The sequence below is a fragment of the Schistocerca cancellata genome, chromosome 7 (genome assembly GCF_023864275.1).
Source record: "Schistocerca cancellata isolate TAMUIC-IGC-003103 chromosome 7, iqSchCanc2.1, whole genome shotgun sequence".
NCBI classification, from domain to species: Eukaryota; Metazoa; Arthropoda; class Insecta; order Orthoptera; family Acrididae; genus Schistocerca; species Schistocerca cancellata.
The window spans coordinates 400,761,978-400,778,757 of NC_064632.1; the positions used below are offsets into that span (position 1 = coordinate 400,761,978).

The 16,780-nt window shown below is 38.4% G+C and overlaps 1 protein-coding gene across 2 annotated transcripts in view; it reads left to right on the forward strand.

Moving 5' to 3' along the window:
- The window catches only part of LOC126092211 (UDP-glucose 4-epimerase), a 111,654-nt gene that overhangs the window by 74,533 nt on the left and 20,341 nt on the right, over positions 1-16,780 (forward strand). For both annotated transcript variants that reach the window (XM_049907707.1, XM_049907706.1), the window contains exon 7: positions 2,828-2,978. In XM_049907707.1, coding sequence (XP_049763664.1) covers positions 2,828-2,978 — 151 coding nt within the window. The remainder of the gene's footprint in view (positions 1-2,827; positions 2,979-16,780) is intronic.

Sequence of the window (16,780 nt, forward strand, 5' to 3'; positions counted from 1 at the left end):
AGCCATCTTCCTTCCAGTATAATAAGCTTACAGTATCGTAGACATAGCTTTCCAAGTAGACTACTTCTTGAAATTATCTGTTCCACTAAGTATGCAGGTATCATAAAAAGTTTTGCTTCCTTTAAATTTATATTTTTAGACTTCAAAAATTGAGTATCTGGAGAATTGTCAGTTACAAAAACATTTATGGCATCATAAAGTATGGCACCTTGTCCTCAACTAGTGTATCTACTGTAACATTATGCGAGAATGGTTTGTTGTATTTGCTGATTCTGGGAACTTTATGGAACAACCAAAACACAAATTCCCATTCTGTTTGTGGTTTCATCGTACAGGATATTTGTCTTTATTCCATCTATAATTTCACTGGTGAATTTACTATGGTCAGAAGAAATTTCTAGGAATAAAACAAACTATCATGTAACATGCGAGACAATAGTCACAAAATAATCATCACAGTTTCTAGGCATAACTTTGGACAAAAAAGATGATTTAGGTGTGACTTTAACAGCTTCATTTTGTGCTCCATGTGTCGTCGTAGCGACTGTACTACAGTGTAAACATGCAAAAATTTTACCATTACTGATGTGCCTTATCTTTAGTGCAAAATTTGAAAGTAATGACTTTTAAGAAACTTTGAAGTGAATTTTGTAAGTGATGATTAGAATATGAATTTCTTTGTGAGAGGACATTTGAAATTTTTTGCAAGTACAGTTCCTTTCCCGTATGCCAGTAAGCTATAGATATGGCAACACACATAACAATTTTTGCATATTTACGTTAAAAGTCACCCCTACAATGCAGCAACTTGCACACATCACACATCGGGCCCAGTTAGTACTTGGATGGTTGACCGCCTGGGAACACCGGGTGCTGTTGGCTCTATCTCGGCATCATACTTATTACATTTTACCAGGGTTTCCCATACCATATTTAGAAAACAAATTACTTTTTTTATAGTACCTGTAAAGTGAGCCAACTATATAATCTTTTTAAGTTTTTTCTTGTATATTGTGAAACTTACAATTTCTCTTTACTTCATAGATATTATGCAGTGAACTACAGTGCAGGCTGTGACAATTCTTGGAAAAAAATCTGAAAATTAGGGTAGGAAACACTTAACTGTTAATGCAGTATGCTGCTGTTGTATGCATCTGGTTTCTGAATTTCTCAATTTTTGTGGGAGCTTATTTAAAAATGCAAGGCACAGTAAACCACTTGCCACATTGTCATGTGTGCCCAAAAACGTGGAACCATTGTACACAAAAAATGCGAATTATAGGCATGTACTTTTCACTTTGATAATTCTGCTTATGAAATTTAAGTACGACTATCAATGTTAACCAGAAGACTTCGAACTGCAGTTCATCTCACTACAGGGATTGCAATTAATATGACATTCCTGTTGTGCTTACAGATCTGTATCATACCTATTAGAGTTAGTGCACCAGACCTGAGGACTGTTTCTCCTGTTATTTCTAACGTACATCATAATCTCAAGTCTCAAAAGCAAATAACTTATCTGTTAAATATTTCTCAGACAAATTCCTCTATCAAGGTAGATTTTTATTCAAGAATTCGGCAATCTATGACTGTATGACATGATTTTCCAGCTTCGCTAGTGAGATGTTAGCTTTCGCAAAAACTTCAACAGTTCCTTTCCCAAAACAGTCTTTTTATTGTTTTCTTCTTTTAGCACTATTTAGGTTTTCAACAACTGACGACTGTTTATATGAGTAATGAGAAGCAGCAGCTTTTTTCTCATTGGTGAACAGAGTGCTTCTCTTATATAATGTTTCTTGACAATGTCTTTCTGTTGTTGACCAGCTAGACAATGGCAAAATCTTTACTACACTGTTTTTTAATCTGTTGCATATAAGCCATGACTAGCATATTGCTGAAGGGACAAATGACCCATACTTGACAATACGGCAGACAGAACTGACAAGGTAGTAGAAGCAGAACCGAACTGAACTGCAGAACTATACCAGCATATTCCAGAAAGACTAGGCATGGTGGCTGACCAGAGCAGCTGAGTCGATAGAAATTGAATACTATCAACTCGTATTGATTGCTTTCTGGTCACTGCCAACTTTGGCTGAAAGACAACATTATGTTTAGGGTGACTAAATCTACAAAACCAAAAGTGGCCAGGTGAATTAATGGTAACTGTTGAGTGTAACTGATTTTTAAATCATTTATTGTCATGCTAGACACATTAAACAGTGTGACCTCATCTAGTTACAGACAGCAGCAACTAAAAATCATAGGCCCAACTGGTCAACACATTTCGATTTCTGTTGATTCTGCTACTCCCAGCAACTACCTTGCTGGAATTTACTTGTGTGTATGAGTTTATATTGCAGGTCTACTGGCTAAGTCTCATAGCAGAGTCCTCTGTTGCTGTATGTGACAACATGTTATAAAGATCTTTCACCTACCCAACAGTTAATGAGCACAATGATACACCACTGCAGTTTTGAAAGGTGTCCGCATTATTTTTCCAAACTGAGATTTTCCAGATGCTGTACAATATGAGTAACGGTAGATTACTTCATAGATGCAGAAAATAAAGCTGGGGCTTTTCACAGAAGATCGATTGCTAGTGGTGAATGTAATAAAGTAAATGAATAATACCTTTGCAGAGAGCCACATGAGTTTACTGCTGTATCCATAGGTAGATTTCATGAAAAAGTAGAGTGCAGAACTCCTGCTGTCCAGTTTGCTGATAATGAACCTAAAGTTCCCAGTTGGGACTGCTGTTATGGTATGGTTCTATTGTGATTCTTAACTGGATTTTTAATTGTTTGTTTCATTTTGTTTTCAGGTGATTAAAGCATTTGAAGAAGCAAGTGGTCGTAAAATTCCATATACCATCTGCCCCAGAAGACCAGGTGATATAGCAGCATCGTATGCAGATGCTTCACTTGCTAACAAAGAGCTGGGTTGGACTGCTGCAAAAACTCTTCACGATATGTGTTAGTATACATATATTTCAGTGAAAATAATTCATTTTTTTTTAAATATAATAGAACTGTATAGACAAGACAATCTATTCTTCAGGTGCCAGGAGGGGAAAACACACACAAAAGTTAAGAAAATATGCAAGCTTTCAGAGCCAGTGACTCGTTTTTCTAGCAGAAAAGTTTAAGGGGAAGGAGGAGAGATGACGGCAAAGGGCTGGTGAGGTGTAGAATATGGGTAGAATTACAGAAAAGTTGCCCAGAACCCTGGGTTAGAAGAGAAGTACCATACAGGATGGGAAGGAAATATATGTATACATACACACATCAAAAAAAGTTTTGCTTCACCCCGGTTCGCAGAACTCCTGAAGATAGACATTGACACAGACGCAGACCCTTTGACTGTTCAGAGATGTCACTAAACACGCCCAAAGATGTAAGCAACCATGCATGAGCAGCGCCTATTAGACGGAGGGGGTCTGACAGCCGATCAGTTCCAGTCTTTCCACCAGGAAGGAGGTACACGGCTCATGTTGCCTGTAGTTCAACCATGCCGAGACGGTCAAACCATGGTTCAATCATGTCCACATTGTTACTTTGTGCCAGGAAGGGCTCTCAACAAGGGAAGTGGCCAGGCATCTCGGAGTGAACCAAAGCGCTGTTGTTCGGACATGGAGGAACTGTTGATGACATGCCTCGCTCAGGCCGCCCAAGGGCTACTACTGCAATGGATGACCACTACCTACAGAATATGGCTCAGAGGAACCCTGACTGCAATGCCACCATGTTGAGTAATGCTTTTCTTGCAGCCACAGGATGTCGTGTTAAGACTCAAACTGTGTGCAATAGGCAGCCGCAACTTCACTCCCGACGTCCATGACTAGTATCCATCTTTGCAACCATGATACCATGCAGCACAGTACAACAACATGCCGTACGGACCACTCAGGATTGGCATCGTGTTCTCTTCACCGATGAGTTCTGCATGTTCCTTCAATTACACAATCGTCGGAGACATGTTTGTAGGCAACACAGTCAGGCTGAACGCCTTAGACACATTGTCCAGCGAGTGCAGCAAGGTGGAGGTTCGCTGCTGTTTTGGGGAGCATAACATGAGGCCGACGTATGCTGCTGGTGGTCATGGAAGGCACCATAACATCTGTATGATACATGAATGCCATCCTCTGACCGATAGTGCAAGCATATTGGTGAGGCAATCGTCTTCATGGACGACAATTCGTGCCCCCATCATGCACTTCTTGTGAATGTCTTCCTTCAAGTTAACGACATCACTTGACTAGAGTGGCCAGCATATTCTCCAGACATGAACCCTAACGAACATGCCCAGGATGGATTGAAAAGAGCTGTTTATGGTGACCCACCAATCACTCTGAGGGATCAGTACCAAATCACCATTGAGGAGTGGGACAGTCTGGACCAACAGTGCCTTGATGAACTTGTGGATAGTATGCCATGATAAATACAGGCATGCATCAATGCAAGAGGACGTGCTACTGGATGTTAGAGGTACCAGTGTGTACAGCAATCTGGACCACCACCTCTGAAAGTCTCGCTGTATGGTGGTACAACATGCAACATGTGGTTTTCATGAGCAATAAAAATGGTGGAAATGATGTTTATGTTGATATCTATTCCAATATTCTGTGCAGGTTTTGGAACTCTTGGAACTGAGGTGATGCAAAACTTTTTTTGATGTGTGTACATTGTTGGCATTAACATCTTATTGATAGAAGTGCATTAGCATTCAGATTTATAACAACATATTGCCTGCTGACAGTGACACAATAGTAATTTTAATGATACATTGCTAATTGGAATTTTGCACCGATCATCAGTTACATACAGGAATTATAATTACATCCTCAGGGTGATTGATTGGTGGTGCTTACACACGTAATGTCCCTTATATGTTACATGGGTGTGCCACCCTGCTGTCATCTGCAGCTTGGTGGTTGTCCTTCCTCATTTCTACCTGTTGTTGCAATCCTAGAATTTCCATTAGCATTGTATTTATAATTTACGATTTGTAAAATATTTACATGTAGTATAAACACCAAAATTTTAGATAAATCACTGCCTTTGCAACTCTTAAGGCTCTGTAACCTGTCAGATTGCAACATTTGCAGTGAGGTAATATACATATTTAATTAGAACATGAATGTTTAGAGCATTGGCATCGCATAAGAAATCTGATAATTTAACAGTGGACAGAAGCTTTCTAGTATGATGTTATATAGGTTATCATGAATCAGTTGGTAATATGCAACCTGTTAAAATATGACTAGGTTCTCTCTCTCATGTTTATGAAATAATGGCATTTGTTGTGTTTTATTAAGCAAAAAGTACAGTGATATGGTTGCTTACTTAAAATTTGACATAAATGTGTATGAAAGCCATGTATGGCTTTTGTAACTCATTTCCAGTGAATTGCAAGATTGTTGTTGTGAACAGTCACAGGATTCTAGGCTTCTCAATTGATGTTCGTCTGGTCAGGTGACATGAGTTACAGCCTTGGAATGTTCACAATCAACACTCCAACCTTGCCTTTCCTTCATTGTTGTGTGCCCTTTATTCAGACCATGAACTGCTAATGTAAACAGTTTGCGAAGGATGCAACATAGAAGTGGCCTGCATATGCCTGTGTACTTCCAAATTAAAGAAATTTTAATCTCATAATATAATACCTGGATATTAGATAATAAGAATTCAGTAGAATGCATTAAAAAAAGAAAGGTATGTGGTTCATGCATCTCAGTTTCCACATGACGATCATCAATCAGTCAGTCATTTCACAACCACTCCTGGCTAAAGGCCTCCTCCAGACTTCTGCACATAATACAGTCTTCAGCCATATGTATCCATTTTGCTCCTTGTGTGTTTTCTTAAGTCATGTATCTCCTTTCCATGTGGTCATTGTCTCAGTCTATTCTTATACCTTGAAATCTAGTGAATAGCTTCATTAGACTTCTACCATTCATTCAATCACCACAGTAGTAGTAATTTATTCATTCAAGCATCATTTTACATTGATTGATGATTTGTCAGCCTTATACAAGGAAAAGTTTAGTCGTATGTGTCGTCGTCGTCTGTGTCATCATCGTCATCATCATCATCGTAGTCGTTTTCAGTCTGAAAGCTGACCTAATGCAGCACTCCATGCTAGGGAGCATGCTCTTCATCTCTGCATAACTACTGCAACCTACATCCATTTGATCCTGTTTATCATATGCATCCCTTTACAGTTTTTACCCCACATGCTCCCTCCCATTACCAAACTGACAATTAATTGATGCCTCCAAATGTGTGCTATCAACTAGTCACTTCTTATAGTCAAGTTCTCATAAATTTCTTTTGTCAACAATTTGATTATCCAATCTACCCATCTAATCTTCTGTCTCCTTTGGTTATGCCTAATATACAATACTCTTGTATGCATACATGTGTGGGAAAAGTTAGCTTAATAAAATGAAAAATAATTATGCAGTGTCAGTTAAGCTTCTCCACTCTTTTCACTGCATACACCGTGCACACTTCCTGATCACTTTAGGGCTACTACTGTGCTGCTGTGTATCTGTTACATCTTCTAGTCTTCCATTCTGCCTCTCTCAAAAACTTGGCATCAACTCATGATGAATGAGATATTAAAAGTAGAAAAATAGTGGGACATTTTTAGTATTTTATGCATTAATGACCATCTCTCCTGCTACTCCTTACCAACACATGCCCCCCCCCCCCCCCCAACCCATCCGTGTTCTCTAAGTAATCTTTAATTGCATAATATGCATTACTTAAGAAGTACACCTATACAATTCTGACCCCTGACAGCAAATGCTGTTTCTCATTGATAAATCAAAGCTGATTCCTGTTCCATGATTGTGTGTAAAACTGTTTGTGTCTTACCTAATATTGTTTTCCTCACATGCACAACAGATTGGGAAATGAACACATGTGGCAGTAAAAATTCCCAATTTTTTAAAATCTTCTCTTGAAATTAGCTCAAGGGGCAGCCAGATGAAAATGAGACAGATTGAAAAAAGTAAGTAAACTGTTTATTATTTCAAAAGTAATTGCCGTAACTGTTAATACATTTATCCCTCTGTGAGACAATGTGATCAGTGCTTTCATGGTAAAATGTTTGCAGTTATCTATGCAACTGCAATTATATCCAGCTAGCATCTCTTCGCCCATAGCAAATCGATGACCACAAATGTCTTTCTTCAAGGCAACAAAAATATAGTAACCGCACTGGGAGAGATCGGGACTGTATGGAGCATATCTAAGGACTTCCCAGCGAAACTTCTGCAGTGTATTCAAAACACATGGACTCGTCCATGAGTTGCCCAGTTTGTTTCAAGTATGCTGCAGCAGAAGTTTTGCTAGGAAGCCCTTATACATTCTGCATACAGTCATATGTTTGGAGCCCTGAAGAAGGATACATGTGGCCTTGATTTGCTTTGGATGAAGACGTGGACGCCTGGCTACAGTCATGGTTCCATAGGTAACCATAAACATTTTCCCAAAAGGGCACTGACTGCCCTGTCTCACAGTGGGGCAAAAGTATTTACAGTTATAGTGATTACTTATGAAGTGATAAACAATTTACTTCTTTTCATCTGTTTTGTTTTCATTTGACTCCTGTTATACCAGTAATTATTTTTCATATGGCACTTCTCAGCTGTTTGAAAACTTTAGCCAATTTTTGTGTATTTGATCCCTAGAAAAGTCATATAGCTAAGAATTGAATGTACATAGGAACGTTATACCAGCACTAGCAATTGGCTGTTACACAGTAGAAACATAAGGACGTAATTGCATGCAGCCACTATCTTTGTACTAGTATGTTTGTGCCATGTCAGTTAATAATACCAGCCAACATAAAAAATATTTTTGAGTGTTTGTTTCATGTAATGAGTGAAATCTTACTTATTTTGAATGTGTGTGTGTGTGTGGGGGGGGGGGGGGGGGGTTATGACAAAAAAAATTAACAATGTTGGAAAACATATCTTTTTTTACATTGTTGATATTCCTACCTGGAGTTTGTTGTTTGAAACAAAAATGTTTATTAGCTCTAGTTTCTGTGATTGACAATAGGTGGAAATATTATATTCTAGTGTATTAAGAGTAAATAATACATTTTAACTAAATCTGTCAACAACATTGAAAGTTCAGTTGAAGTTTTTTTTAAATAAAGCTACATTCCAAGAGTCCTAAATTATGGATGAACCCCTGGTAGGTGGTTGTATCTGAAGAGAATCATGTGGTGGCTTCATGAGCTCGTTTTCTTTTGACTTTTCTCTTGTGAGTTCCGGGGCATCCCTATACAGAGACCAGCAGTAATCTGCAAGCTTTGGATCATTCCAATGACTGATATATCTGTCCCATTACAGTAATTTCCTGGTGCCACCTTTCCGTGTTCATCAGTTCGCAACAGGGAGGGAAAAAGTCTATATGTGAGTGGAGGAAATGCACCTTAGGGACATGATAGATCCAAGTTGATGGTACTTTTGCAGGAGTACTACCATCAACTAAGAATGGTTACTGTCTCTTTTGTTACCTAAAAATCCATGAAAGCTTCCCTAACTTCCTTTTCTTTCCCCTCCAAAATGTGATCAAACACAGGGTCCTTCACAGTTACCAAATTTGTGGCCCACAAAAATACAGTAAAACTCCGCTTTTATGTTCCAGAATAAACGTTTCCCATCATTTTTTATTCCTCTCGTCAAATTTCCTCATTGTCCACAATGTTAATTCACATCCAATTTTGCGTCAACATATTTATAATTTTCACATGATTTACACTCTTGCAGAAAAAATGATGTAATTCACATAAAATAATGCTGGCCATCAATTAGTGCTTACAAACACTATGTGGAACTGGTAAATCAGTAAAAGTCAGAACAAATCATGCTGTATCTCTTGCTGCTACCTAGCTCTACTTGGCATGGTGGCTGATGGGAGTAACTATAGGTTCGTTCGAATAAAGACATCACGACTAGTCACAAGCATTTCCACAGTGTTCTGACCGTGCATGCGCAGCTCTGTGATTGTTATGATCATCATGACACCTTTATCAAATCACATGTAGCGTATTTCATCATTTGGCCACTTGTAGCACTACTTGACACCTTCACTTACTTTAAGTTGCTCAGATGTTTTAGTTTTAATCACAGCACCAATTACTTATTTTTTAGTGCTGAGCAAAATGCATTTTGAGATTTATTCTCTTTGTCATGTGCAGTATTTATGTATGTATTTTTTGTGGTGTCACACAAACGAACAATGTTAGTGAGAGTTTGCTTGTGTGTGGTTTTCTTCATAATTGAGGAGGCACAGTACCTGATAACTTCAAAAATATGGCTACAGTACAAGAGATGCAAAACAACACATATGCAAACACCACACAAATTACTGATGTAAATATTTGCACTTGACAACCAGAAAAAATTCTCAAAACACGTCATGCTAAGCACAAAAAAATAAATAACTGGTGCGGTGTTTCATCATTTAAATAATGAATGGCAGCTGTAGGCTTTCTAAAAACATCAATTAAGATATATGAAACAAGTTTCTGCTTCCCACACAGTTTCCAGTTCCAATTACATCAGAAGTTTTTATTAGAAACAAATCTTTAATTGATAATAAACAAATCCCTGACAAGTATTTTGATGCCCAGTATGTACATATATTGTGCATAAAGTGTGAAAATGCAAGAGGTATCCTGTACGCAACCTTCACAGCTTAAAATGTTATCTCCCACATTTTACACCATTTTTTAAAGTCCCTTGAAAAGTGTTAAAGCAGAGTTTCACTGTACTCTCCGTAACCTTTGCATTACTTAACAAAGGCCTGCCCCTCTCTTAGTTCATTGCCTTGACAAAATTTTCATCAACCTCCGCTTTATATTAGAGGTGGAAGAATAACATCTTTTGGATCTGTGAGAGGTTCAGCATTGACATTTTTCACTCTAGGGTTAAGATTTTTTGCAGGTCAGTGTGCTTGAGCATAATGTGATTTTCTATCCCTACTGTTCCGCATACGTAAAATGCAACAGTACTAAGTGTAGCCTAGTTGTATTCCTAAGAGAGCAGTGATGACTTTTAGATCACTATTTGTTTTCAGAATATTTGATTGAGTCAAGGAGAGCTTTCATGTTTGCATAAGGTCTCCTTCATGTGAACTGCATGACTTCAGAAGCAATACAGCTGTTGTGAAGCCATACACCTTTCAAACTTAGCTTGAAGAATCTGTGAGTAGCCTCTAGGATCATGGTTCGCATGCAAAGATTTCATCAAACCATTAATATAAAACCAAACAAGAAGATCGTTTTTCTTCTCAAAATGAGGAAGCAGATTTCTCAAACATTGTCTGCAATATGAGACCTTAATGTTAAATTCCATTGCTGTATTCTTGATCCTAAAAATTGATTGTTCTCCTTTGACAACCCAAGATCTCGAATGAGGCCACTCAATTCCAGTTGACTCAGTTGGTGTGGTTTACTATCTTTTTCCACAAAATCAGGGTCATGAGATGCGTAAAGCTCCTTAGGTTCTTCTTCCACACTGCCTTCATCTTCTATTTCCACCTCAAAGTTCTAGGGGTAGAGTAGGAACTACTGAAGTATCTGAATGTGAAATAGGTGGAATAGTAGATGGAGGATTCAGGTACTGAATTGTTTTTCTGTATTTTGTTGACAATCCTGCCTTTATAGGTGGAATCAAGCAGAACTAGCAGTCATCTATGCGACTTGTAGGTTTTGACAAACCATAGGTACAGCAAAAGCCATAGATCAGTCTTTATTTTTCGGCCATTCATAAAGAATAACAGAAGAAGAGTTGCAACATATATTTGGAGCCCGTGACGTATCCCAGTCCCTTACCTTCATAACAAAATAATACCAATAGGCGTCCTTCACAAGAGGTGTCAGATTCCGTTTCTGTGATGAAAATGTTATTCACCACAAATGTAAGAAATGTTATTCACTGAATTTACACATTTTAATAAAGTTTACACCTTAAGACTCAAAATATAATAATTTCCGCACTAATTAAAACAGAAACAATATGTATGTTTGTAATCTACAGACTACAGAAAAAAAATATTTTTTGCAGTGACAGGTGTCCCAATTTCAAAAATAATTTTTTTCCAAATAGAAATGTAGACCAAGAAAACGATATGCCAATTTACTTTATCACCAAAACAAGAGCTGGTCGGTCATTTTTATGGTTATTCATGTATTCAGCAGGTGAAAATACATATAATCAGCTATTTTTGAACCCATTACATTTTCATTGTTGGCCAGTGTAATCAATATTCATTTCCCCCCTTTAAAAAAAGTGTTTGATACCCAGTCTTTAGATTTATCATTTATATTTAATGCAACAGCTGTTTTTCTCCCTTTAATCTGAAATTCATTCTGTTTGTTTTTTATGTTCAGTATTAATTTATTACACAGTGCCCAGTCTTGTATATCCTTGAGGGTTTTATCTGCCTTGCCTACTAGGAGCTACGATGTTTTATCAGTGACTGATGTTGCTGTCATTAGCAAAGACAAAACCACATTTTATTTTCACTACAATCATAATTACATCTTTCACTCTAGTCTGCTCCCTGATCCATTTGTTTATTCTTCTGTATCTACTAGTAATATGCAAGAAGCATATTCCCATTGCTTTTAAAGTAATCCTCAGTTCTGGAAGGGTTCATTACTAAAAGTTCACAGCTCAGTGTCAAATGTCAAAACTTGTAATATTTACTTACCATAAATTTTCTATTTCAGGTGCATCAGAAGCTTAGTTTTGAAAACTGTTTACTTTACCAAAAGCACTACAGCTTACATTTCCATCTCTGTTACTTTCTTTTGCTGTTCCTCCAGTCACTGTCTTCAATTTGTTCTGTGAATCCTTTCTTCATTCGTACCATTTCCTTGCATACATCTGAATTACATACCATTTAGTCAGTGTGCATGTGGCAGCATGCGCTACCTAACATGTTAAAAATGCCACTCATAAAAACGGTTTTCTTCCAAGGCTATACCTAGGTTCTATTGATGAGAGAAAGGTAGAGTAAAGTATTTTGGATAAGCCTTGGGCTAGGGCAGTTATGGTTGCGTGTGGGAGTGAGAGGTGAGTTGCATGTTAAGGAGAGCACAAATATGTTGCTCCGATAGGAGCAATTGTTGTGCTCAGAGAGGAGCACTTTCTCATTTGTCATGTTATATTTGATTATATAACTTCTTTCATCTTGCTCTGCTAGGGTCAGGTAATTGTTGAAGTTTTTTCTGTAGTAGACGCAAACAGTAGCAAGAGGGCATGCTGAAAACTAATGCCTCCAAATTATTTTTTATGTGAAAACTCTTAAAGACTTTTCGGATAAAAGAACTTTATTAACATTCCACGTCTTTTCTTCATGTCTACATATTTATTTCTCAACAAAGTTACTCTGGCGACAAACACATTTCTCCCAACAACAGACCAGTTTGTTGATACTGTCACTGTAGAATGGTTGACGTTGTCGACAGAACCACTGCTTCACCTCTGCTTGCACTGCTGCATCACTATCAAAGTGTAGGCCTGAAAAGTGTTCTTTAAGTTTTGAAAACAGATGAAAATCAGACGGGGCCAAGTTGGGACTGTATAGAGGATGATTGATGACAGTGATCTCGGGGCTGGATTGTTGCAGATATCACAGTGCTTGTGTATGGTCTGGCATTATGATGCAGAAGGAGAGTGTGCTCCAAGCATGGCTAAACTCTTTGAAATTATGCTTTCAGTTTTTTGAGGATCTCACAGTTTCTTGCAGAGTTTATCGTGATGCCTTCAGGCATGAATTTCAAATCCACCACAACTTGAATATCCCAAAACTTTGTGAGCAAGACTTTACCTGCTGATAGCATGTTCTTGAATTTTTTTTTAGTGTGAGAGATCCTTTGTGCTGGAACTCCATGGATGCTCTCGTGTTTTCGGGGTCAAAATGGTGAACAAACCTGTATCACCTGTCGCAATATTGTTAAGGATCACGTCACCCTCACACTTAAAATGCAAAAGAAATTGTTGACAGGTTCTACTGTTCTCTGTTTCATGTTGGGAGTAAGCATTCAAGACACGACGCTGTACCTAGTTTCCTGTACCACAGTTCTGCAGTGATGACCTGCACACAAACTCCTGATACCCCTCAATTAAGTGAGATATAACAACGAAAACAATCAATTATTGACAAAATAATTTAATTGGATAGATAACAAATCTACTCACCAAGTGGCAGCAGAAATCGCACAAAAGATGGTTGTAATTGGCAAGCTTTCAGAGTCAGTGGCTCCTTCTTGAGGCAGAAGGGTTGAAGGGGAAGGAAGAGGGGTGAAGAAAAAGGACTGGACAGGTCTAGGAAAAGAGGTAGATTTCAGGAAAGTTAACCAGAACTGCAGGTCTGGGGAGACTTACTGCACAGGATGAGAAGGAAAGACTGACTGTTGGAGACTGCATTGTACGAGATTTGAAAACCTGAGAGCTGTCTCCCACCTTTAAGCTCTGAAGTTTTGAAATCTCACCCGAGGCAGTCCCCAACAGTCAGTCTTTTCTTCTCATCCCGTGCGGTAAGTCTCCCCTGACCTCTTTTCTTAGACCTGTCCAGTCCTTTTCCTTCATCCTTCTTCCTTCCCCTTCAACCCTTCTACCCGAAGGAGCCACTGGCTCTGACCAAGCGAGGTGGCACAGTGGTTAGACACTGGACTCGCATTCAGGAGGACGACGGTTCAATCCCAAGTCCGGTCATCCTGATTGAGGTTTTCCGTGATTTCCCTAAATCGCTCCAGGCAAATGCCGGGATGGTTCCCATAAAAAGGGCACGGCCGACTTCCTTCCCTAATCCGATGAGACCAATGACCTCACTGTCTGGTCTCCTTCCCCAAACAACCCAACCCAACTGGCTCTGGAAGCTTGTCAATGACAACCATCTTTTATGTGTGTATTTTGCCGCCACTTGGTGGTAGATTTTTTATCTATCCAATTAAATTATTTTGTCACTTAAGTGAGAGCTATTATTGTGTTATCCAACAATTTTCTCTGATGAGTTCATCAGCCCAATTCTGATGAGTCTTCGGTTGCTGTAAGAAGTGTCCACTCTGAGCTCTGTCACATATGTTGAGGTTAGCACCACTGTTTCCTTCATTACAATTATGAACAACCCAACATCACATATTACTAATGCCGATACAATCGTAACTGTATATACCCTTTCATTCTTCTATGGATTTAATAAGAGGCAAATTTCCTGTGACTAGGAACTCAATTACAGCACACTGTTTCTCAAGCATTGACATAGTTGCAGAGTGTTGCAACATGCGTCAGCAAAGCAAGAAAATTGACAAAGTTATATGTATGACATGTAATACGTCAACCGGTATTGAGAAAAGAATAAAAAATTTAGACGCATGACTTCTCAGCACACTTCCATATGTATTTTGTATTCAGTCTGTTTCATTGACACGTATTCCTCATTGTTTCCTCAGTTTAAGAACTTCGAAATTTGCTCTAGGACTGCTGAAAATAGTTTTGGTGCAATGGAATGTCCTTGCCTGACTCCTGTTTTATTCCTGAGTTTCCGGCTGTTCTGTCCAGGTGTAATGAAAGCTGCATCATGGGTATTTATACATGGCAATTCAAAATGAGTATAGCAGTTACAAATGGCTATAACTATTTAATGCATAGCAGTACATTGATATGAGTGACGGAAAATATAAGACAGTAATGTTTTCTACATACATAGTAGCTGTCCTATGTGTCCCCTCTTAGTCACCGTGACTATGTCCATGTGAGAGTGTATTTTGCACTATAGCATGAGTGGAGTCATTGATACAAGCACTTCAACAATGCAAATTTTGAGTTCTGAACTTGTTTGCAAGAAAGTATGCACATACACAAGGTTTTTTGCATAAGCCTTTGAAAAGAAACCCTAGAGTGTCAGGTCTGGAGATCTATGTGAGCAAGAGCAGATTACAGTGTCATGATGTCCAGTATGACTCATCCAAACATACTATTTCAGTGAATTGCCATTGCCATCTGCAAATGTTGTTGGCATTTCGAAGTGCTTGACTGTATCGCTGACAAAGCCATCTCTGCACTGTGATGACAGAATAACAGTTTTGAAATCCTTTATGACACTTCACTTGCACAGCACTGCCCATATAGCTACCAGCATCCGGTTCACTGCCTTTGTACAACAATTGAAGTTTCAAACTTTCTATTATGTTCTGGGTAATTTTTATTGCTGTATCTCTAGCATTAAATAGTCGTCATTTGTAACTACTGTATCATTTTCAGTTGCCTGCATAATGTCGATATTTTATACAATAGTATAACAGTAGTAAATTGTTGCATTATCAGTAGTACAGTTAGTGGGAAAAGTTACAGACATTGACTCCTCACACCATCAGCAGCACAAGTTTGTGGGAACTTGTTGACATTTGTTTGGCGTAAAGTGGGGAAACACAAATAGATTTGGGAGATGAAATAGTGAAATCATCAGAGAATGAAATGGACAAAAAGACATGCTCTAGGAGAAAACATAAAAATCAAGCAGGCAAAAGAAACTAAAGGACAAATGCAAGGCTGTAAAAGCATGCATGTCTATGGGAAAAAATAGATGCCACCTGTAGAAAAATTGAAGATAGCTTTGGAGAAAAGACAAGCAGCTGTGTGAATATCAAGATCACATGTGGCAAGGTAGTACCAAACAAAGAAACTTGAAAGGTGGAAGGAATATTTAAAAGAGCTATACAAAAGTAATGGTCTTCAAAATGTTATTACAGAAGGGAAACAAGAAGTAGATGAAGATGAGATAGGAGATGTGATTTGTGAGAAGAATTTGATAGAGCACTCAAAGACTTAATTCAGAACAAGGCTCCTGGAGGAGACATCTTTCCTTTTGAATTATTGATATCCTTGGGAGAACCAGCTATAACAAAAACTGTCCCACGTGGTGTGCAAGATACAGTATACGAGACTGGTGTAATAACATCAGACTTCAGAAGAATGTAATAATTCTGTTTACGAGGGCCACTGTTTCCATTTCTTACCATCTCAAAAAATTATATACATCCTTGGAAAACTAACACAGTTGCTTGTTAACATAACACTTGTCACATTTCTTTTGCATCAGACTAAATAACCGCACCAGCCCAAATGAACACAAATGTAAATGGTAGAAGTTTTACACAAACACTACAGACAGATGTAGCAGATTGACACTATTGGCTGGAGAGTCACATGGTACACTTCCCCTTGCTACTGCACATAACCTCACCACTTGCCATCTTACATGTACATCAATGGGGCAGCTGCTGGCTTAACTGTTGGACATCTTCAAAGCACATGCCACTTACTCAGTAGGATTCAATTAGGAAGTAGACAGATTAGTCTGTTAGCAGGGTATCCTCGCTTAATATCAAATTATCTAACGTTTGGACTGTGGTCATTATTGTCTGCAGACAGGAAAGAATCACGAGTGACGTCAGAAAAGTTGTACCTTTGAGCCACCAAAGAAGTGATTCAGATAACATGAGGAATTATCTTCTGCAGTCACATGAAACACTTTCCTATCTGTTCATAGTCACAATATTTTGATGTTTTGCATTCAGATTTCAGTTGGCTATGCACCACAAAACTTGCTGCAAGTATTAATGCATTTGTTGAAAACCTTGACATATTAACAACTCATCAAAGGAAACAAAGCTGTATGCAGTTAAGCTGGATCAAAATGAAATCCAAAATCAGTCGTCAATAAATCCTAGGGCTCCAGAATTG